General features: G+C 38.1%; 1 protein-coding gene across 2 annotated transcripts in view; it reads right to left on the bottom strand.

The window, feature by feature from the left end:
* gpsm1b (G protein signaling modulator 1b) overlaps positions 1-25,011 on the bottom strand; it is a 32,792-nt gene extending 7,781 nt beyond the window's left edge. Inside the window, exons 1-11 of one of the 2 annotated variants that reach the window (XM_053485419.1) lie at positions 24,818-25,011; positions 9,723-9,944; positions 9,169-9,304; positions 6,612-6,754; positions 5,282-5,405; positions 3,664-3,779; positions 3,339-3,494; positions 3,095-3,203; positions 2,434-2,548; positions 683-753; positions 428-592 (exon numbers count right to left, since the gene is read on the bottom strand). In XM_053485419.1, the coding sequence (XP_053341394.1) occupies positions 428-592; positions 683-753; positions 2,434-2,548; positions 3,095-3,203; positions 3,339-3,494; positions 3,664-3,779; positions 5,282-5,405; positions 6,612-6,754; positions 9,169-9,304; positions 9,723-9,944; positions 24,818-24,855 (1,395 nt within the window). In that variant the 5' untranslated portion in view covers positions 24,856-25,011. The remainder of the gene's footprint in view (positions 1-427; positions 593-682; positions 754-2,433; positions 2,549-3,094; positions 3,204-3,338; positions 3,495-3,663; positions 3,780-5,281; positions 5,406-6,611; positions 6,755-9,168; positions 9,305-9,722; positions 9,945-24,817) is intronic. The other variant, XM_053485420.1, reaches the window with a different exon arrangement.
* Positions 25,012-25,508: the final 497 nt, after the last annotated feature.

Here is a 25,508-nt window from a genome sequence, read left to right as displayed (position 1 = left end):
TGCAGTAGCCACACCCCCTCTACTGGGACTGACAGATGAAGAGGCCACGCCTCTTTCACTAGGACTGGTAGATGCAGTAGCCACACCCCCTCTACTGAGACTGACAGATAAAGAGGCCATGCCTCTTTTACTGGGACTGGCAGACGCAGTAGCCACACCCCCTTCACTGGGACGGGCAGAGTCAGAGACCACACCCCCTTCACTGGGACGGGCAGAGTCAGAGACCACACCCCCTTCACTGGGACTGGCAGATGCAGAGACCACACCCCCTTCACTGGGACTGACAGATGAAGGGGCTACGCCTCTTTCACTGGGCCTGACAGATGCATAGGCCACACCCCCTCCAGGTGGACTGACTGACACAGAGGCCCCGCCTCCTTCAGTGAGGTGTAAAATGTGTTATACAGGTGCGTAACGGAGCTCCTACCTGTGGCGTTACCTGTACAGTGATGTCATCCGTGTCCACAGGTGAGTCCAGCCACTGCCGGTCCTCTGATGTCTGGCTCTCTGTGTACTTCTTCCTCCTGCTGGAGTGAGACAGCTGATGTTTAGACCTCTGGGACACGCCGTCCACGTCATGTCCGTCTCCGTTCTGCAAGACAATGAGGACGATTAAAGACAATGTGCACTTCGATGTGTTTTATACATCAGTGCGTTAACACAGTTGCTTTAAACATCAAACCTTTTCAGAAGTGTACTTCCACAGATCAACACTGTCCATACTGTTCCTCTTCTTCAACTTCGGCCGAGCGCCTACAGACACACCACACACACAGACACACACACAGTGACTCACTGTTATTCGCTCCACCGGCTCAACTAAAATGGACAACTGAGTCAAGGACCACGGTGAAATGAAATCTTCCACTCACTCATCCTGTCCATCTGACCATGTACTGTCTCTCTCTGTCCATCTGTCTGTCTGTGTATCTATCCATCTGCCTCTGATTGCTGTTCCGTTTTGTCTTCATGCTTGTCTGTGCACCCACGTGTCAGTCTGTCTGTCTGCCTGCCTCTCTATTAGTCTGTCTGTCTGCCTGTCTGTCTGTCTGTGTTTGTCCATCTATCCGCCTATCTATTTACACCTGTCTGTCTTACAGCCTCCATTTCTGACCAGTGTCTCCACCTGTCTGTGTGTCAGCCTGTCTCTCAGTCTATCTATCAAATATCTATCAAAAAGAGAGAGAGAGAGAAATGACAGAATGAGACACAAACACACAAACAGAGAGAGGCAAAGTGTCAGAGAGAGAGAGAGAGAGAGAGAGAGAGAGAGAGAAAGAGAGAGAGAAACAGCCAGAGAGATAGACAGAATAAGAAACAGGGAGAAAGAAAGGTACAGAGAGAGACAGAACAAATAAGAAAGCTACAAAAAAGGGTGGACAAAGGACAAAGAAGAAAGGGATAGGGAAAACAGGACAGTCTATGTCTCTGTCTATCTATCTGTCTGTCTGACTGCCAGTCTGTCCGACTATCTATTAACCTGTCGTTCTGTCTGTGTCTCTGCCTGTGTCTCAACACCCCATTTGTCTGCACACATGTCTGTCTGCATATCTGTCTGTCCATCTGTGTACATGTCTGTCTATCTGACCATCTGTCTGTCTGTCTGTCTGCCCGCCTGACCATAACTGTCTGCCTGTCTGTTCATCTGTGTGTCTGTATGTCAGTCTGCATGCCTTTTAGTCTATTCATTCATCTGTCTGTCTGTCCATCCATGTCTGTCAGAGTCTGTCTGTCGCTCTGTCTTTATGTTTATAAATCTGTCTATCCATCTAGGTGACCTGTCTGTCTGTCCATCCGTCACTGTTTATGTTCTTCCAACAAAGAACATGGCGTGTATGAAATGAGTCACAGCATTAGCGTTAGCGTTAGCACCATTAGCGGACTATTTAACACACCCTGGTCAGAGTATTAATACAAATTAAAATAAGTGTCAGAGTGGCAGGTCGATGCACATCCATTAGTGTGTGTAGTGTGTGTAATGTGTGTGTGTGTGTGTGAGAGAGAGAGAGAGAGAGAGAGAGAACGAGAGAGAGAACGAGAGTGAGAGAGATTTTACCTCAATTACAGCAGCTCAACCTGCAGGCCCGAAACACTCGAGCGGAGTGCCTCGTCCCTCGGGTGACGATAATTACAGCTATTAGAGCTGTTACAGTGGATGTGTTTGGATGTGTGTGTGTGTCTGTGTGTGTGCGTGTGCTTTCCACCAATTCCAGTGAGTACACACACCATCACAAGTTTCTCTTCCAGGCTGTGGTGTGAAAGAGTGTGTACGTGTGTGTGTACGTGTGTGTGTACGTGTGTGACGAGAGAGTGGGAGAGTCGTGAAAAGGCATAGAGGTATGTAGAACACGAACGCACACATTGTGAGTCACTGAATGTGTGTGTGTGTGTGTGTGTGTGTGTGTGTGTGTGTGTGTGCGTTCTCTCTCTTACCCTGCGTTTCGAACTCGGAGCCGCATGGCGATAGGTCTCCCTCTTTCACCTCCAGCGTCTCCATCAGCTGATCCACGTTCATCCGAGCTGTCAACTCCCCATTCCTGTCCCCGATCTGAGAGAGAGAACGTGAGAAAAAGACAGAGAGACAGAATGAGACGGACAAAGAGAGAGAAAAGGAGACAGAAATGGGAAGAAAAGGACAGATAAAGAGATTGGATGAGAGAGAGAGAAGAAGAGAAAGAGTGCCAGATAGAGAGACAGAGGGAATGAAAGAAAGACAAGAGACATCCAGAAAAAGAGTGAAAGAAAGATAAGATAGAGAGAGAGAGACAAAACAGGAGACAGAGAGAACAAAGTGACAGAGACACAAAATAAGAGAGACAGAACAAAAGAGAGAAGGACGCAAGAGACAGACAGAGCGAATAAGAGAAAAAAAACAAGGGAAACAGAGCATGAGAGAAGAAGAGAGAGGGAGAGAGAGACATTTAATAAAAATTCCTGATATGTTTTGATGTTTATTTAACATTTATGGAAGGAGTCTCCGGTGTCAGTGCTGCTGTGAAGCCGTCATCATCACTTCACAACAGTAAATATAACAATAGACAAAAAAACATTATTTCAATAATCATAATAATAATAATAATAATAATAGCTTTACCTCTCTGGAGATGTCGAGGTGTTTGTGTGCGTAGTGCAGAGCCTGGCGATGGTTTTCTAAAGACACATAGGCGTTTCCCAAACTCCAGCATGCACGGCCTTCTCCCACTCTACACACACACACACACACACACACACACATTAACAGTTTTTTGTAATTAGTACATCACTTGCTTATAAATAGCTTAAGAGGTTTAATAGCTTAATAGTTCTATAGTGTTCCTAGAGAACACACACACACACACCTGTCGTTGAGCTCCTGAGCGATCAGCAGGTGTTTGAGGTGATAGTCGATGGCGCGCTCGTACTGCTGCAGCAGTGTGTATGTGTTTCCCAAACTGTAACACGCCTGAGCTTCCATCACCTTGTCCTTCAACTGGCGGGAGAGCTGCAGGGTTTTCCTGATGCACGGACACACACACACACACACACACACACACATTAAGCAAGATAGAATTATTGTTGATTTATTTGTTGGTACGTAGTATCAGAGAGGTCATGTACTGCGTGTGTGTGTGTGTGTGTGTGTTCCTCTGCAGGCCTCTAGGTGTCGCAGTAGTCCTGCTGTACCTGTAGTACTCTGTGGCTGAGGTGAACTGCCCCAGAAAGATGAGAGCGTTGCCGAGGTTGCTGTAGGCCCGCCGCTCCGCCGCTTTGTCTCCGAACTCTTTAGCGATGGAAAGTCTCTGAGTAATAAAGCAAAATAAAGAATTCATTTCACTATGAAGTGTTTATAAAATATTATAAATATTTCTCCACAATCTGGCATGCAACACATCTCATCCTGGTAAGTATTTGTATTTTGCTTTGTTAATGATCACTTTTATGAATCAATTAACTCCAAACTGAGAAACAGCAGAACATCAAATTTTTATAGGAAGTTCCTATGAAGGCCTTGAGTAGGCCACAGTATCATTAATAAAGCTATTATTGCACTCATAAGACATTACACATCATTATTATTACAGACATATTACATAAACATTTCAAAGAATGCACTACAAAGTGTGTTGCACCATAGCGCCTTTATGTCGCCTCATAAGACACTACAGCGAGTGTACACCACAACTACACTACAAGTTATGAACGCGTTATATCACCAAGCCCCCGTATGCATGAGCATAATTCATAACGAAGATATATTTAAAAAAAAAACGAATAAAAATCTCATCATATAGTCTCATATAAGTCTCAAATACTGTATGTTCATTAATTATTTAACAACAGTTTATATTATGAATTATGAATGCATTGTTGTGTGATATGAATGTGCTTATAGTTTATTATAGATACAAACTTCTTAGAAACTGTCTAAGTTTTAGCTTTGCTAATTAACATAAATGGAATATTGCGGTTCATTATACTGAGCAACAGCAGAATACCAAGTGTTCATAAGCAGTTCCTATGAAGGCCATATGTACTGTAGGATGCGGTATCGTTAATAAAGCTACAATGCAAGACAATTCATAAGACAATGATGATTACATATAATTAAAAAAATAATGAAATAAATAAATGACTACAAAGACATTGATAAACCATTTAAAGAATGATTACTACAGAGTGTTTAGTGCTTATAGCGCTTTTATGTCGCTTCATAAGGCACTACCGCACATGCCTCACAAGGCAAACAGCTACACGTCATATAATTGAGATATATTCATAAACACTATTAAAAATCTATAAAGTGTCAAATATATTCCTTAATTATTAAATAAAAAATAGTTATATAAAAAATAAAATATTATATAAAAAATAGTTTATAATGCCTTATGAATGCACTGTGAAGTGATACGAACGTGCTAATAGTTAATTATATAGACAAACTTCTTAGAAAGTGTCAGGGATTTTCGCTTCGTTAATTAAATGCTTTAATAATTCTTGTCAAATGCAAAAAAATGTGTATGGAAAATTTCTTAGTTTAAATTAAATTATTTAAATTAAACTTGATTGAATAATTACATTTAATTGGTACAATTTTGTTAGTCGTTATATTAATAAAAGCGTACAGAGTGTTTATTTATTTGTTTATTATTGAAACTACAAAAAAAACAATGTTAAAAATAACAGTATGTTAATTAATGTGTTGTTTAATTACTAATAAATTAGAATTGATTGCATTATCTTGTAATTGTAAAGTTTTGCAGGGTTTTGTTGTTGTTGTTGTTGTTGTTGTTGTTGTTTTTACCTCACGATGAAACTTGATGGCTTCAACGAAATTACCCAGCAGGTAATGTGTGTTACCAAGGTTACCGAAAGCCCGCCCCTGAGCGGCCCGGTCACCCAGCTCCTTCACCAGAGACAGGTTCATCCTGAAACATAAATGGAGGAGGACATAAGACAAGAAACACTGAGATGTAAAAGTGTTAATAATTAACAAAAAATATTATTTATATTGTTATCTTCTAATGTTTCAATTTCTCTATGTTGTATTCTTATTGGTTGAGCTGTGTCATGTGACCAGTGTGTGGCCGCTTAAAGAAGAAGAAAACTGATGATAAAATGATGGATATGATAAGACCATAATTATTGTCACACTTGCATAAAGATGAGCAAGTACGTAAATAAAGGGTTATTATGGTTAATTCACATAGAACACGTGAATAAGTAAAACATAAGTTAACTAGAGATCTATAAAAACATCACACAGAAAGAGATAGAGAATGTGAAGTTTATTTAAGATTTGGAGAATTTCTATTTTAATAGGAACAGCTCTAGCACCATTTTATTCCCCTTCCATGGTATTAATTAGATTTGTCTGGTGAATGAAGGCACAGTGATGAGACTCTTAGCCGCAGGAAAACATTTAAACGGTGCAAACATTTTTAAAAAGACTGTACGTGAATATCTATACACACAATCATTCACCAACACCACTTGCATGTTACAGGAACTCGTCTGGGAGTTACCGCCACATCCCCCATACAGTCCTAACTGTATAAGCCATTACTACATGTTTGGGCCGTTAAAGGAGTTCCTGGAAGGCCAGTGTTTCTGATCGTGGCTCCGGCGTACTGAGAAAACTTGCTGCCTCTACGGTTTCCAAGCACTAGTGAAACACTTTTGGGATAAGTGCATTAGTATAACAGAGGATTATATACAGAAATATAGGGAGTTTTTACTCTCAGAACTGTGTTCTGTTATTCTCTCTCTCTCTCTCTCTCTCTCTCTCTCTCTCTCTTTGAGCCCGTATTGTGTGTGTGTTTGTGGTGTGAGTTTCCCCTACATGCTGCTTTGACACCAAACACTGCCTCTGTGGAAAATGACTCTCTCCTAAGTAGTGTTTATACTGCGTTTTTTTTTCCCTCCACCTGTCGTGTCTCTGTGTGTACGTGAGCTCCGTCTGTAAACACACTCAGCTCTTATCATCCCTGAGACTTTTCAACACCACACACAACTGAACGAGGTTCGAAAACAAGATGAAAAAGATACCAGTGTGTGAAAAAGTGAATGTGAAGTCAGATGGAGGTCATGTGTCAGAATACTTAAAACGTAAGCAATGAATGACGTGTTCTCACTCGTAGAAAGCGGTGGCTCTCTGTAACGTGTCTCTCATGTCACTCGGCAGGTCTCCCGGCTCCTGAGAACATCCCCACAACTGCTGCTTCCCTTTAGCGTGAAACACGTTACCGATGTTGTACAGAGCCCGGGCCTCGCCAACCTACACACACACACACACACACACATTGAATTACTTGTCAATACTGGTTTTGCATTTAATTTGATCCTAAACTTGTTCGTTTTTGTTAAGCAAAATCTAATTGCTCAGTGTGGTTTGGGATGCGACCCTGCACCCTTTATAGTGCCCGCTGTTTGTTGACAGATAGTAAGTTTGCAGTTGTGTTTTACCCGCCCTTGATGGTGCACAGAGTGTGGTTTGGGACATGTTCACAGTGGACTGGGACAGGACTTGTACAGTATGTACTGAATAAACCGCTTGATTGGGAACGGATCATAAGGCATGAGTTAAGACATTTATGTGGCCTATAAGGTGTGGTTTGGGAAATGCCCATAGTTAGGAGACGCTGAGACATAAAAGTGTTGTAGTAATTAATGACATTTGTGGTCTCCCTGCTCCCTTGTATGTTCAATAAAGAGTGTGGTTTGAGACAGAGCCACAGTAGAGACATCATGTGGTTGTGTGCCCTATATATAGTGTGTAGGGTGCAGTCTGGGGTAGTTAACAGATGGTAAGGTGGCTTATAATGTGTTCCCTATAAAGTCAAAATTGCAGTGTGGTTTGGGACGAGTCTATGTTGTAGTGTGTTGTTATTCTCTATGTAGTGTAGTTTAAGACACATCCACAATGCAGTTCTGTTGTGTTCCCTTGTAAACTAATTAGTGCAGGGTTTGGGACACAGCCAAAGTGGTAGGGTGTTCGCAGTGGGGTTTATGTGGTTTAGATGGTGGATAGGTTCAGGATGATTTGTGTGTGTGTGTGAGATTGGGACACACCCACTGTTATCTCATGTTGAGAATTTTGTGATGCTGTTTTTTGGGGGCCCTTTATATTAAACAAGGCGTTAAGGTCGAGACACAACAGTGAACGCTGCTAAGACGTTTGTGTTTGTGTCTGCTTATCTGGTGCTTCCGGCTGCATTTTGGGGATTTCATTCTATCCTCTGGACTTTCCCACAGATTAGCACTTTAACTAGTGTCGAAATAAAAAAATGCATGGATTGAAACACACTCCCAGAAAGCCCCTGAGAGAAGTAACGCTCATTTCAGCAGCAGTTTGCTCCGTTTCGTGCGCAGTGTGAAGACCAGCGATTAAATTTGCACAGGTTCTCGGTTTCCCCTCCTGCTGATGCGCTGACATTTTTGTATTGATTGTTTGATAACGACACTGTGAGGAAGGAAAGAACCTGCGGGCTCCCTTTAAGCCGTCTCCAGGAGCTTTAACTCATCACACGAACCCAAAGAAAGTGCAACAGCTAAGCCTGAACATCTGCTTATAGGCGTGGATAAAAAAAGAAGAAAAAAAAGAAAATGAATATAAAGAGATCCTAATTCCTGACTCAACAATCAGAAGAACATATTTTTTAAAAATTATCTTTTAATAAAAAACTAAAAACTATCTAAAATCCAACTGAAGAATTATTATACTTTAATAATAATAAGAGTAATAATATATTTACAAGTTATTGTAGCTTTTGTAGCATTTTATTACTGTAAAAAAAACAATTAAACAGCTTAAAGTTATCTATTTAAATATAAAAATAATTAATATTTAAAAACATTTATTAATAAAAAATAAAAAATAGGTATTTTTAATTCCCTATTTAAAGAATTTTAAAATATTTAAAAAGTAAAATGCAAATATTTCTTTTAATTATTTATTTATTTATGTTACTTTTAAATATCAATTAAATCTAATTACTATATGTGCTTATATTATTTACAATAAACTATAAATATTTAAATATGACTAATTTGACAACTGAAATTCTGAATAAAAAATGTAATATAATAATTAAATATAAGTTATGAAAAATTCAATGATTTTGTAAATTGTGTAATTTTTTTAATTGTGCGCAGTAGTAAAGTGCTCGCCCTATCATCTGGAGATCGCTGGTTCGGTTCTCGGGTGATGCTGTAACCTCTCGCAGCCGGAGGTCTAGAGAGAGCTGATTGGCCGAGCGGCCAATGAGAGGTACTTCATGTTCCTACATTAATCACAGCTCTACAGCCAATCAGGGGCGACTGTGAGCTCACGCAAGTGGAAGGAGTGGATAGCGAGCAGTTCGAAAAAAGTTGTTGTCGGCTGGCGTCACGTGGTTCGGAGGAAACACGTGATAATCTTTGGCCCTCTCGACTGAGTGGTAGTAGTAACCTTAATGTGGAGCCCCCTAGTGACGGGGAGGAATTGGACACGACTAAATTAGGGAGAAAATCAGGGAAAAAATCCAAAAAAGTAATTAAAATAAATAAAAAATAGATCTGCAGATAGATAGTAATATCAACCAGTTCTAAAGATTGCAAAATGTATTCAAATAAAATCAGAAACACCATTCCCCCCCCCCCATGATATTTTTTGCTGTTGTTTATTTGTTGTGTGTGTGTGTGTTGTCCTACCTTGTCTCCTTGCTCTTGTGAGATGTCCAGATGTCTCTGGCAGAACACGACCGCCTCATCATAGCGCCCAAGTACCTTTAGCGTGTTGCCCAGGTTCCCGCTGGCCTTGGCCTCCCCTATCCTGTCTCCGATCGTCCTGCAGACACGCGACACTGTCACATTCACCTGTTTCTCCAAATGTGACTGCCCACTCACACGTTCATCCTCAGAACACATGGCGTTAATTTATTCAGTGACGACACCCGTTATAAGACCAGGGTTACGAAGAGTTTGAAAAATATTGGCACCCTTTAGTATGATGGCAAGGGAGAACTGCATATAGTACAATTTTAATACAAAGCAAGTATTTTTTTACTGCGGATTGTAATTAAGTCTTTAATTAAATAAAATTCACTTTGGTAGCTATGGGAGGATGATTTTAATTTTAATTACTTCAGAGTCACAACATAAACACCCAAAAGTTTTGAAATTCATGTGTTTGGTAACTAAACATGATAGAGATTAAATTAAAAAATGCAAAAACACTCTTTTAATTCCCTGTTCAGTGTATTTACCTGGCGAGTGTGAGATCGTGTCGGTGATACTCCAGAGCTTTGCCGTACTCCTTGAGGTAGAAGTAAGCGTTGCCCAGCTGGCTGTAAATGGCACTGAGGGTCTTCAGATCTTCCGTTCCCACCTGAACCGCGGCCTCGAAGAACGCTGTCCCACCTTTAAAGTCTCCGGCTTTGCACAGGCGCTCACCTTCTAAAGCCAGCTCCAGACAGGATGCCTCCATCCTAAAGAGAAAAACAAAAAAAGTTGCTTTTTAACATCTCAGAAAAGTTATAGCTTTACCAGTGACACTGGAGACTCCTTCCATAAACTGTAAATAAACGTCTGTTTATAGAAAGCTTCACCATTTCTGTAAAATGGAGCATCTACTGTACTGTTGCAATAGAAAGACAAACACATTAAGATATGTTTTATATAAACCTTTGGTTTGCTTCTGTTATAGAAATTTTGCAAACGTCTTCTGATGGATCAGAGTTAAGCAGCAGGTGTATGAATTGCTGCAGTTGTTAAATTCCTCTGAAGAACCTTATAAAAATCACACAACCACCCTACAAACAGATGAGCTTCATCCTGAGGCACTGTGTAAAACAGCATGAATACAATTGTTTTATATTATAAGAACATTTAATAAATCTTTTACAGTCATTAGCTACGGACTTCGCTCATGCTCCTACAGCTCTTTTGATATTTAATGACCACGAGATTCACAATAAATTCCACCTTTCTCATCACAGCACACTGACTCAAGGCTTCAGAAATACATTGTCACAATAAGGTTTAAGGCTGAGGGTCCGAAAAAGCATGACAGAAGAAAAATCAACACTAAATGGTCGAACCGAGTATAATTTCGAATTCTCTCTCTCTTTCTTTTTCCGTTCAGATGATGAAAACATTACAACCTGTTTTGGGAAACCAAGTTTTCATTCCAGCCAATCAGAAGATTAATAGATGACTAGTTCATTAATTAAGCAAGTAGAATCAGATGTGGCTGGAAAGAGAACCTGCAGCCACCCTGACCTGCTTAGTGGAGAGTACTGTAGATGTCTGCCGTAGGGGAACCTTTAAACGTTCTACATACAACACAGGACCAATCAGAACACTTTCCCTAAAGGTTAGAACACGGAATGAAAATAACTATAATGTATATGCGCAGTCACATCTTATTAGAGTCGTATGCAAAACTGTGTGCAACTGCTGAAGCAAACAATTAAATTTTTCATATAAATTATATAATCATATGTAATGTATAAACTCTTAAAACCTGATCGGCACAAAAACCGTGCAGTGTTTTTTAAAAAAATATATATGTTTTTATATGGAAGCCTTGCTGTTGCTTGAGTTTTCGGATATGTCCAGTAGGATAACGAAAGTTATCATTACTTTTATAACATATAATAATGTAGGTAATTTACTCCTACCGGTGTCACAAAAAAAAACTCCCAAAATGAGCATTTTTTTTTTTTTATTATTTGGTCACAGAAACAACTAAAAACAACAATAACATTACAAGATCATTTGTATCTGTGCTATTTTTTATTTTTATTTTGCCCAGTCATGTGTGGTTAGAAAGAAATAAACTTCAATTCATCATATTGCTTATTTTGTGCTGAAAAAAAGGATATGTTTATTAAAAAACAGCTAAACAAATATTGTCTAAAATACTCTGGATTTTAAGGGCTACTGCAGCATTACTTTATAACTCGTGAATTTTACTTTTTCTCATAGAAGACTAGGGTTAAATTTTTCTAATAGGGAACCCCAGGCATAAGGGTGCACAGGTGCATTTAATTAACTGACATTCAAGGTAAAAATAAATAAATAAATAAATAGTCAATGTGGAAGAACACTCATATTCAGAGCCATGTCATTTACTGTGTTTTCCATACAACAAGGACACAGAAATAACAATGAATTAACCAAAAACATCTATATTGCTTATTGTGTGTACAGGGCCACAAAGGGCCTGGAATATATTTCAGGAGACTTAGGGTAGTGAGTCAGGGTACACCCTAGACAGGGTGCCCATGCATTGCTGAACACACACACACACACACACACACACATACACTGCATACAAATTTGGAACATCAATTAGCCTAATCTGCATGTCTTTGAACTCCGGGAGGAAACTGGAGTACCCAGAGGAAACCCATCTAGTTATTAGATCCAATTAAAAAGAATGATTTGGAACACTGACATTGAGAGTTTGACGTTGAGTACAGTAAGCATTTCCAGAAAGTCAAATATCAGTTTTATTTTAGTTTTATGATAATTAAACATAGTTGTAATATACAGTACATGAACTGGTTGACTAGATTATAACATCCATGAAACGTCGTGAGTTTCACCTGGACGGCTAACGGCTGCAGTTTTGATTGAGTGACCGTTCATGTTAAAAATAGATAATCTGGTCAAAAGTGCACTCGTTATCTTAGAGATCTTTTTAATAGATTGATCTGTTTATGAATTAATAATTTGTTAATTATTTACAGTAGCTTGATTTGCATAGGGTACCCAATGTACTGTACTGTACTGTATCACATATTTAATATTTGTAAGCACTCTTTTTTCCAAATGAATGAAAAATGACTGGAGTCCGAGTTTCTGAAACTGCGATCAATTCAGTGGCTCACTTCTTGGACTGGAACACGGAATGAGTCACTGGGACAACCAATTATTATTCAATCCTTTGAATAATAAATGATATGGTCTGATCTCACCCTCAGATGTGATTTAGATTTAGATTTAACTTGCTCTCAGTGTCTGCCTGCTGTACATGTTCTGGAAGCCCTGCATGACATGCAAAATATTCAAATGAGAAAACTAGTAATATGCTAGTGATTAGCATCTGAATGCCTGATGTAAATAACATCCGCACGAGCTCAAGATGATAGTACAATTCGATCATTAAAAAGTGCATTCTCATACAATGCCTGAGGATCAGGACATGCTGGTAATAAAATATATACAATCCAAAATGTAATGAAGTGTAACTCGTTTGTACCTTTGTTTCTGTTTTGCCCGGGATTTTTTCACATACTGTTCTAACTCAATTCGTAGAGGTTTTAGGGTGACTTGCGGTCTTGGTCCGCGATGGAGGAGTTTACACAAGGCGATCTGAGCCCCACTTAGAGGACAAGCTTCAGCAGACATGATGGGATTGTCCGGGAACTTGTCCGAGGGCATGATTACTGACGTTGATTACAGATGATAAGGTCCCAGTAACTTTAGAAACCACCAAAGACGAATGCTTATTTAGATTAGATGTTTTGGGATTTGTGATGTTCACAAATCACAGACGGGTTTTGCAGCAAACTCTGAAGAGCTAAACAACCAAGTCTTGGAGATATTTTCTGCAACAGTGTTCCATAAAATACATAGAGTTTTAAGGTTCAGAAGTCAATCCACAATGGTATTCTCAGGCCTCATGTTGATAACAAAAGCAAAGTATAAAAACACATTACAAATCTGGTTTGAGAGCATGGGGTGAGTCTAATCTCTTTGCAGGTTTGTTTTAACATCCGCTCTATCTAATCCAGTGCAAGATCCATTTATGAGGTTTCAAAGACCCAAATCTCCTTGAAATGAACTGGTTTAGAATCCAAGAAAGCTTTTTCGTGGCTGATGAAGTTAATTATCAGTCTCTATCCAGACCAACTGAAGGCAAAAGACTCCATCGTTCCTCCTGCTAGAGCAAGAGCCACAATCTGCTCTAATTCTCCAGTGCACTAGCGCTACTTTAAAGACACCCAGAGCTTTAGACACGCGGCTAATCCGGCACCTGCTGATCCTGACAGATATTCAGTTAAGGACTCCTAGGTCCTAAGAGAATGGCATTATGGTGCAACCCACAGTGACCCTCCTGTCATTCATTTCTATTCCATCCAGTAGCAATTGAACAAGTGATCTCCATAAAGCATGCTAATGAGCAAGACTTTCTGGATCAATGAGCCATAATTTGTCTTTGATGCATGTACCTCCACTTCCACCTTGTAGATGAATACAGTGACATGTTGACAGGGTCTGCTACTGATTACTTGGTTCCTATAGAAGGTTACTTAAGCCAATTAATCATTAATGAAAGTGGAGACTCAGGGGACGCCGTATTGGAGATTTAATGGTTCGCTGCAGAGAGTGTTCTCCGTTTGATTTGTTCACCAGGGGAGCCCTGGAGGTTCACTAATGTTAGATCAGAAGAAATCTAATAAATTCTCAGACCCTGATTCAATAACATGGTCTACAAAATGTTGCAACTTTCACATAAACTGCAAATTACCACGTCCTATTCATTTTCACACAGTATGTTTGTTTGTTGTTATAGGGGCATCAATGCGTCTTAAAAAAATATTTATTGTAAGAGAATATTGTGGAAATGTGATTTATACTGTATATATAAAACTGAAAAATTGAACATTTTTATATACTCTGGATTGATTAGACGCAAGTGAAATATTTCAAGTACATTTTTTTAGATAATTAATATTTTAAAATTCTGTTGTCTTAGAATGCTCAGATATTTAATTTTGACTTTATTATAGTAAATTACTATTTATACAGTATCTCTTAATCTAGTTCAGTACATGCGGCAGCAACAGAAATGACCACAGACGTAAGAAAATTGTCAAGCAAAGCCAATTCAAGGCCTTGGGAGAGCTTGACAAAGGAGTGGAATAAGACTGGAGTTAGTGCATCAAGAGACACCATGCACAGACGTCTTCAGAAAATTGGCTGCAATTGTTGCTTTCCTAGTATCAAGCCACTCCTGAACCAAAGACAAGATCAGAACCGTCCTAACTAAGCTGAAAAGAAAAGCAACTGGCCCATTGATCACTGGTCCAAAGTCCTCTTTAAAGATGCAAGTAAATTTTGCATTCAATTTGGAAATCAAGCTCCCAGAGTCTAAAGAAAGAGTGGAGAGAAAGATAATCCAAGTTGCTTAAAGTCCAATAGGATGTTGGTGATGAGGTGGCATGTCATCTGCTGGTGTTTGTCCACTGTGTTTTATCAAGTCCAAAGTCAACTGAGGCATCAACTAGGAGATTTTAGAGCAATTGATGCTTCTGTCTGCTGAAAGCTTTATAAAGATGCTAATTTCTTTTTCCAGCAGGACCAATTGGTCACAGTGACAAAACAGTGCTTGATTGGCCAGCCAACACACCTGATAAGAAACACCCAAACCAACAATACAGACGAGCTGAAAGCTGCCATCAAAGCAACCTGGTCTTCGATAACACCTCAGTAGTGGCACAGGCTGATCACCTCCATGCCAAGACGCATTTATTTAGTAATTTATGCTAAAAGAGCCCCAAGTATAAAGTGCACAAATAAATGCAATTTTCAGAAGAATTTCAATTGCTTTAATAAGGATCCAATTTGGAAGTTTATTGATAAACTAATTGAAAAGTCTCTTATCAGCAAAATTACGCATAGATAAGTACGACCAAGCAGCAGGTATGGAATCTGCATAAACCTGTTTTTATAAAAAAAACAATTAGTGTATATTATATCATTCAAAAGTTTGCAAATTCCTTTGTTTTTGTTTAGTGATTTATTTTCTACATTCTACAACAATACTGGGGATTTCAAAACTATAAAATAACACATATGGAATTAGGTAATTATATAACAACAACAAAAACAACAGTTAGTTGTTATTTTAAGACACAGAGGTCAGCCTTTCTGTAATAGTTCTTGCAAGAACAGTATTGTCAAGTGCATTTGCAAAATCCGTCAAGCACCATAATGAAACTGGCTCTCATGAAGGCCGTCCCAGGAGGGCGAGACCAAAACCTACCTCTGCTGCAGACGAGAAGTTCATTTAGAGTTATCAGCCTGAAAAATGACCAATTAACAACCAGCACCTCAGATTAGAGGCGTTATGAAGTCTTTACGGAGCAGAAGTAGCAGAAACATCTCACCATTAACTGTTCAAAGGAGATTAATGCATTTTTTGGATGCCTTCAGCATTCCTTTACAATGTAGAAAGAAATAAAATCAGGAACCATCATGGAGTTAGAAAGTGAACCCAAACTTTTGAACGGTAGTGTGTGTGTATATATAATTGAAATTAAGTTTTAGCATCTGTACATTTAAAAAAATTATAAATGAACATTTCCATAATAAATTTAGAGCATGTCCCACACCTATGACCCATGTGTTCACTAACTTTGCGTAAATGTCATGTGTTTTTTTAAGTTTTTGACATGTCTAGCAATTTCTCTAGCAGTTTTACTCTTTATGATATTTGAACTTTTAACTTTTGATAATAGGATCTTTGTAGATCAGTTAGCAAAATTAATAAGCACACACACACACACGGTTTTCCTCTTGCCAACAGTAAATGTGGTTTCAGTTCCTCGGGATCGGATATCCCCTCTTTAAACCATCTCATTAAAGTTAATATAACTTTTTAGTAATCAAATTCCCAGGCACTGACAGATAAGACGGAGTGCAACGCAGCACACTAGACTCAGCTTCTTGATTTCGCTTCTTTCCTGTGAAATGTCACAACCTGCAAGATGATTGGCAGATCACAGGCCATGCTAACGCACACTCGGTTTTTAAGCCGCCGTCTACAGATCATAGAATAGATGTGCTTTTCTTGACATTCGCACCGTTTGATCTAAGCATTAGAAGCAAATGTGAGACATCTTAGCGACTCGCTGTGATGATGAGTTTCTTCACAGCAGGTCAGAAACCTTTAGTGCTTCAATCAGCACAGGGTCAAGACCTTAATGAATCTTTAACAAAGTGTGCTTGAGTGTAAGGTGTAAAGGCAGTGAGGTGTTTTGAGGCGAGCCGATCATTACACATGTGAATAGCCACAGCTGCTCTACGTGACTTGAGTCATCCAGAATTATCGCTAATGAGATCTGGGAAGCAGCAGGATTACAAAGTAAGCTGAGAGTGCCCAGATGATAACATAGACAACATAGAACATTTTTTTCAGGCATTTGTTTGTTTTCTGATTTCACCCCATTGTAATTTTTTTTTATCCAAAGAATTGTAACTGCAACCTTTCCAGCCTCTGCAAAGATCCCTTAATAGTGTCCCCCAAAGAAAGATGTAATTTGCCAGATGTGTAACCCAAAAATATCATAACTCAGTCTGGAGTTAAAACATAAACTCATTTCAAACTGAGTTTTTAATCTCACAGATTCAGTCAGGTAAATATAACAAACGATCTAACTGAAGCGCCACAAAATAGCACTGGATAAATGTAGCTCGGTCTAGACGCAAGTCAAAGCCAAGAATACAAGCAGAGCGGCCAAATACAATAAATCTGTTCACATAGCAGAAAGCCAATGGAGACTGGAGGAGAAGCATGGATGAAAACCAGGTCTCGTTTTCCAAAGAGTGTATTTCTTGCAATAATTCATCCGGCATAACTCAAGTTTAAAGATTTCAGTCACGAGGCTGATTAACTGAACGAACTTTGACCTCGTAAATCAAGATTATGTACGACTAGGGTAACTCTTCCAAACATCTTAGTGCAAACGCTAATCGATCAAATGATAAACTAGAAGGAATTTGTGGAAATTAAAAGGAAATCGGCCACTAAGGTCATTCGAGTGCATTGTGCAGACTGTCAGGTTTATTTTTAGAAAGCAGACAGATAGAGAAATGTGTGTAAGTTTGGGAAAGAAGTGTAACATGGTATACGCTTTATACAATCAGTTTTTTTTTTTTTTTGCTGTTGTTGTTTTTCTTCCAAATTGTCTTGCTACAAGATTATGGTTTCTATAGTAACATGTGAACCCACGGTCCACTTTATTACCAACACTTGTAATCCTGCACATTCATGCAGTTATCTAATCAGCCAGTTACTGTATGTGGAGCAGCAAAATAGAAAAAAGATTCAGGCAGATACAAATCAGGAGCTTCACAGCAAATATCAGAATTTCAAACAGTCTACTTGTGCCCAAAAAAGTACAGTGGAACCTTGGATTACGAGCATAGTTCCGGAAGTGGGCTCGTAATTCAAAGCACTTTTTACCATAAGAAATAATGGAAACTAAAAACAAATTATTCATTCCACAGCCCCAAAAAATAAATACATAAAAATGATTAATACAAAATATAAGGTAAAACTGAAACAAATTAACCTGCACTTTAACTTTACATAACATCACTTTAACAAAATTTCCATTTATGCGCACAGACGCTGTGTGTGTGTGTGAAACATTAAAATTTCAGAGAGTGTGTGTGTGAAAAGGCATGTTGTCAAATTACACACGCGCACAGACATAACGACAGGCTGAAACAGAGAGGATAAAAATGGATCTTTAACCTCTCTAATGAGACTTTGTTTTTCATAATAAACAGTTCACGCGCGCTGTACACACACGCTTACAAACACAAAATAAAATATGTTTTACGCACGCACACATTGCGCCCTGTGATGGAATCGGCACCCTGTCTAGGGTGTACCCTGTCTCGTGCCCTAAGCCTCCTGTGATAGGCTCAAGGTCCCCGCAACCCTGAATACAGGATAAAGCGGTATAGAAGATGTGTGAGTGAGTGAGCACACACGTGGTCACAGTGTTTTAGTAAACAGTACACGCATGCACAGATGTTGATTATACCAGTGAGAGACATGCACTAAGACCCAGCAGGAAAGATGATTACCCACAATTAGCGCAAGAAAGAGTGATCACGTGACACTCACCGCCAAAACAAGAAGCGTATATGTGATACATGATACTCGTAAAACAAGACTTGCTCGTTTTTCAAGTCAAAATTTAGTGAAGTTCATCTTGCGGAACACTCGCAAACTGCGTTACTCGCAATCCGAAGCACTGAATTTTAGTAACTCTCAATTTCCTGGAATTTTCGCGTATAACAATCTCTACGTAAAGTTTATACCTAATGCTGGAAAAAAACATGAGAGTAAGTGACATTTCTATGGGCAGTGACAAGAGAGAACAGAGGAACATGGTTAGATTTGTTCGAGCTGCCAAAAAAGATATACAGTCAATTCACCTACTGTAAGTTTAGTTTAATTATATTTTAATTCCGATCTTTCAATGATTTTAATTGTCATTTAAAGGGCAGTTTAGATTTCACATGAAAAGACATAAACCTGAAAAAAAATTATTATTCTAAAATGCAAAATTGTTAAGATATTGCAACATGAATTTGACATGGTTACAGACACTACAGATTTTTTTTTGGGGGGAAGCCCTAATTTTGCATTGAATGCTTTAATTTAGGCAAAACCTTTTTATAGGTCTTATGCTTCTAGAAGCATTATTGTTTAAAGGGAGACAGAATAACTCTGAAAAATGGCCATTTTTGGAGCACATACTGTGTAAAATCATCTCTCCAAAATGGATGAAGTTAGCAACTTGAAATTTTTAGGGAAGCAAGATTGGTCACTTTTATGTTGCATAAACTTGCAAAGTAGCTTCTTTGGCACACACATTTTCCGTTTTGCTTGTATAATATAAAATTCTTTTTAAAAAGCAGCACTTACTTGGGTAATGCATCAAGTAAGTCCCCCTCATACGAACATTCGAGTTACAAACTTTCGAAGATACAAACATGCATTGACGCTACAGTAGGTTAATGACAGGAGTTCGATGTCCTCAAATCATATAAAGTATTGCAGAAATTTTTATTTAAATTTTTTAGGTTTAATGAACAAAATTGTTCTCTCTCTCTCGCTCTTTTTAGGCTAAGCGGTCTCATCACTTTTGTTAACGGATGGGGATTTACATTCAACATCTCTTTCTTTCTCTACATTAGGCCAGTTAAAAAAATAAAAATTACAAAACATCCTTCACCCCAAAGTACAGTAAAGTATACTCCTGCGCAATACAATAGCAGTGACAATAATGGCAGTGGTGTTCAGGGGGATCTCCTTGATAATGAGTTACTGCAGTATGGGATGTCTGAAGATTAGATTTGAAAGAATTGCCTGGTCTTTCTTTAGTTATTAACTGTCCAATTTGGTTGAGGCTAATGGTTTTATGCACTACACAGCTGCTCCATGCGTTTCCCTCTGAGTTCTTTTTGTTCTTTTAGTTTCCTGATAAATACATCCTCTTCATTTAAATGCTATACACATGATAAAATCTTAAGAAAAGGTTTATGTGTATAGTTTGTGCATTTAAAAATGTAATAAAATTTCATTTGGGATGACAAATAATAGATGTTTCTGTGGCTGCATCACTGTAAGATCCCAAAATCACCCTAAACTGTGCTGTGCTGTAAAAATAGAGTCGGTAAAAATAAGCTGGTTTAAATATTAATCAAATTTGGACATTTGCACTTTTGCAGAAGGTTTTGCATGAGAGTTTTTGCAAGTTCAAAGTCTGGCAAAGTTCAATGGCTTTACTGCCCAAAGACCTTCATTCCACACAGCGGTAAATTCCAGGCTCAGCCTGTGATACGAAACAAACCACAAAAACTGGGCTGAACTCCAGAGTCCAGGGCTGGCATTGAGATTCGACCGCTCTGATGGCCTCACTGGCAGGAGAAGAGACGTGCCTGTGGTCATCCCACCACGGAGAGCACAGTACACACGGGTAATTAGCGAAGACAGAAACAATTACAGCATAATAACAGGCCTGTGGTCTCACCGAGCCAAATGCATCATTGTGGATTTTGAAAAACACTGTTTTGTTTGAAAACAGCTTCAGATTTTGAGGCTCAATAAATAATAAAACTGAAAGACGAAGGGTGAATATCATATCTGAGCCAGGGAGTATTCTCTTTGGATTAATTAACCATAATCCAGACCCAAATCAGTGGTGTAATATGATACTGTAGGTTAGCACGTCCATAGGATCAGTATATTATTTGTTAATATGCAAACTGATATCTTATGAAAGCATTTTATTATACATTTATTAATTTTTCTCCTGGATGCATTAATGTATGTTATTAATGTTCATCTCAAAACTTGAGACCTGACAATGAACAGACGAGAGGGGAAATGAGGTTGCTGCTGAGGTTGTTAGATAGACATACAATTTTTTAATTGTATCTTTAGGCATTTTGCAGCCCGTTGCAGTAAACATTTGTTCTCATTTCTTAAATTAAATATACATCATTTAATTAAATTTCATTTTAATATGAAGAAATGAGGGGGACTCAAGACTTTTGCGCAGTATTGTATAAAAATAGGTATGAAGGTCCTCTCCTGTGTAAATTATCTTTCTTTCTGAGCAATTATAAATTTGATCCTTAGCATTGTGATATCCTTGCACACCTAGTTTGTTTTTAATTTGCTTTTATAACTGTGGACTGGCAGCTGTAACAATATAATTTGTCTTTGGGATTATAATTAGCAAAATTAGCAAGTTTGCTGCCAGGCTGATTATATTAGAGAGCAGAGAAAATGGATAGATTGTTTCTATTGGAATTATTTTGGGATACTTCTCAAGACAACAGCTCAACAAAACATTTTTGGCCCACAGTACATATAATTGAACTAAAATGCAAATGCTGTGTGTAGTTACATTAAAAATTGAATTCAGGCTTTATTCATCATATACTTGGGCACTAATGGCGACTAAATATGAGAATGTTGAGTGGACATTACCATTATGCAAAATTAAAAATAAGGTCATAAGAGTGAGAGGAGCTGGTGTTTTTTTTATCCTACAAATAACATGATCAGCAGATGCATGTCGGTGTTTTCATCAAGCAGATATCATGAAGAGCCACAAGTTCTCATGTGTGTGTGTGTGTGTGTGTGTGTGTGTGTTAGGGGCCAGTGAGTCACTGCATGTATGTAATTTATAAACAAGTCAGTAAAGTATTTCTAGCATTTTTAAAGCTTTTGGAGAAAAATCTGAAAAGCTGTAACAGGAAGAAAACTAATCACAGACCTTTTTATTATTATAAATTGATGTCATGTAGACGTTCCCGCATGTCTTCTTTTCAAACAGCTTTTATATAAATCATGTATAAAGGCTGCCTGACCCTGAATCAGTGCGATTTAGTCTCTGCTTTCTGCTGTGTTAGGTTACAGCGAGGCGTTCAGAGCTTTAATCCAAACCTAAATGAAGCCAGTGAAGTCCAGTTGTCAAGGAAACCAGTGAGAAACTCTAAAAAAAAAAGAATTCCCTCCTTTATTTTCCCCCATTCTTTTTTCTCCTTAGCAACCTAATAGCACTTCCCACTCCATTGCTTTTCATTCTGATTTTATATCATAACCATTTATCATTTATCATTTTATCATTTACAGTTACCTTCAAGTAAGACCAGATTTTTAATAAAAACTGGTAAAATATTTTGGCACCCTATTATTAAAGCCACCCAGACAGTAACATCTCTATGGTGCAGTCTTTTATTATACTGTAAAAACTGTACTTCATGTTTTTGTGAGTTTTATTTGCAATAATTGAAACAGAATTGTGGGTAAATAAATTTGACAATATCATTTTGTGATATTATTATGATTTTGGTTTGTTTTTCTGTAGCACTAATATAAAAAAAATATAATAACCTAAAGTCATAAAGTTATTACATTTCACACATAACCATTAACAGCTTTATTATAAAAGCTATATAAACTTACCAATATAACTAATGTTTGGGAAATAACTAAGATAGCCAGGTTAGCAGTTTATCTATCTTATGTTGCATAACTTATATGATTAGCAAGAACAGAAAGTGTTTATTTCTATATATTGGGATTACTTTGGGGCACTTCTATATAATGATCATATAAAGAGATAAAAATTTTAGTAATTGTTATTGTAGTTATGCTTAACTGGACAAACTGGACAAACAAACAAAAACGATATATAGTTATTTGTAAAATTACATTCTGTTAATTTATAATGGTGTAATATGTTGTTACATTTAGCTAGCTAAAAATAACCAGAATGTTCTGAGGCGACATAATAACCAGAATATCTTATCTAAAAGATAATAATTATCCATATGTAATATATGTAAAAAATGTAAAAAGTCGAATAGAAGTTCTGCCATTGTTGTGTAATTAGTTATAACCGCGAGTTTTAATCCCAGAGTTGCCAGAAACTGCTGTTTTCACTCAAAAAATATTTTTTTTCCCTAAACTGCTCAATCAGCTTTGTCGTTAGAATTCTGCTTCAATTCTTCCACGTGGATAAAAGCGCCAGCCAGATGAATAAATCTAAATGTAAATGGTGAAGGCCTGAGATAAAAGCCAAACACACACGAGACAAAGGGCCTGTTCATGTGGATCAGTAAAGCTCCTATAGGACCCAAAAGGGAACACCAAACACACAAATAATAAGAGCTGCTGGTATACTGTGCACTGCATGATGTCAACATGATGAAAGGCGATAAACACCAACAACTTTTCTTGTTTTAGTGACACAAAATATTTGCCATAATCACACAGACAAGTCTCAGGTTACTTTATGATGATTTTTTTAGTCATATTTCAGTAATATGTTATTGTGGTATTGGTGCAGAAAGTCTATTAGAATCCAGTATGTTACATGAAAGTTCGGCTAGGAACAGTTCATCAAACCTCACCTGTTCCATTAAAGGTTTATGCTAGAATTTCTATAAGCTAATTGTTTTCTAGCTAACAATTTTTAAGTTTGATAATAATCTTCTAATCATTCTTCTTTAAATCAGTCATGTTCTTTGTATGTTCTAAAAACATTTTATATAACATTTGTAGACATTTCTACCAATCTGCTACTACAAATTTTCCTTAGTTGTTTCTTCGCAACATTTAGTTTTGTAACACTGTACATTGTAAAGCAAACATTTAGTACAGAACATTATTTTTTCAAATGTTAAAACTTAGCTTGTCAAATGTTTCTAAAACGTTTGCTTTTTTTGCTAAATAAAAAATTGGGGATCTACTGGAGCTCACCTTCAATCTCAATTCGCGCTAGTGCAGCGAATACTGTAAGTAGAAGGCAGTTTGCATTTTGTTCTGAGCTTTTTAAAACATAGCACAGATGCTACAGTCTTAGTTGTGAAACATATGCAAATAAATTGTTTACACAAATTTACATGTTTTATACAGTTTTTTTTTTTCATTTTGTGAAATGTTACTTTCACTCATTTTACTCGGTTATGTTACAACTTAAATAGATTTCTTTAAACTCCTTAAATATCACACCAATAATAAACAAGGCTGATTTAAAGAAAAGCAACAGCAACAAACCAACAAGTAACTACTTGAGTATCAGCATAACATTAAGACAACCTAGTTTCATTCTCTTTCATAAACTAGTACCCAATACAATAAAAATAAGTGTTTATCTGTAATAATTAAACCCAGTACAGTGAACAGGCTGATCCAGTCACTTAGTGTTTAGCTGTAAAATCAACTCAAGGTCAAACATCAACAAGGAACCAGGAACAAGATTTAAAGTTTCCCGCTAACACAACATAACACAAAAGCTTAACTATGAAATGTTCTAAAAAGTTCTGAGACTTCTTTTAGTGTGAAAACAAGCCTTATTTCCCAACATCTTGGGATCTTTCAACATTCAACAAGTAAACATTTTTAATTGGGATACATTTGTATGATCACAAATTTCCACGCTTAAACCCTAACCTTTGTCTTCGTAACTTTATATAGAAACTGAACTGCGGTTGTAGAATAAATTCTGCAAACCATGTTGCAGTTGACAAAATTCTGACCACTTAAAAGTCAAGGATTTGTTACTTTTTTTAAAAATCAAAAAAAGCAGAAGCTTTTAGAAAGAATTTTTATTCTTCAGACAGAAAGGCAAAAGCTTTCGTAGCTAAAATTCTTTCACCGCACCTGGCTGGGAGGAAAAAGACAAGAGGCAATGAGGAAATAGCTACACGAGGACATGAGACAGCCAGGCACTGCTGAAGCAGCTCTGCTGAACGACACGTATGCAAAAAGATAAAGCAGGAGGAACAAAAATCTACACTGGTTATAGAATTTTCAGAGGGGTTTTTAATCACGTGTCCTTTATCTGTGCCTTTGCTTTTCTCTGCACAGCTGTAGGACTCTGTGAAATGCTCGTCCTCAGCAAGCTTCTCTTCCACACCCAGACCATTCTTCATCAGCCCCCTCCATCTGTTTCTCTCGGTCTTTTAGACTTTCTCATTCTTTACCCCCTCCGTCCATCCACCCATCCCCCGTCACTTCATGTCCTACCTCGAGTGGAGCCTTTTGCTCGCCAGATCCTGGTCCATGCTGGTGAGCTTGTGGGCTTGTAGAGCCCGTACACTGGTATCCAGCAGCTTCAACCTGGCACTAGTGTGTGTGTATGTTTCTTTAAGTGCACACTCTCTCCCTGGCTCGCTCTCTCTCTCTCTCTCTTTACATACACACACACACACACACACACACACACAAGTGCCCTCCTCCTTGCAACGGCAGCTACTGAGGAAGTGAGCTGCTGAGCAAATAAACCATAAAAAGAAAAGCCCCGCCTGGTCAATGACATCACTAAACAGGAACTGCATTACGTTCACAGCCAGTCCATGTCAACACACTTCCTCTGGTCAAACACACTGACACATAGGTGCATTTTGGGATATGGATGAACATGCATGTTTCTTTTATTTTCACAATGGGTAATGCTGGCTCTAAACATTCTTTACTATCTCCTCTATCGCTCTCTCCCTCTCTCTCTCTCTCTCTCTCTTATTAATCTAAGCAGCTGTCAGTCACATTAGTGTCCAGTATCAGTTTCACACAGAGATGGGGGGAAAATGTCAGAAGTGTAAAACAATGTGGTTACACCCTCGAACTAAGTGAGACAGCTATTACCGGGATACTCTAGTGAGTCTGCTGCATTTCTCAGCATGTGTGATTAGTACAGACCAAAAAATGGCATTTGTTT

Source organism: Clarias gariepinus, chromosome 24, assembly GCF_024256425.1.
Source record: "Clarias gariepinus isolate MV-2021 ecotype Netherlands chromosome 24, CGAR_prim_01v2, whole genome shotgun sequence".
NCBI lineage: Eukaryota > Metazoa > Chordata > Actinopteri > Siluriformes > Clariidae > Clarias > Clarias gariepinus.
This window is presented reverse-complemented; position numbering and strand designations above follow the sequence as displayed.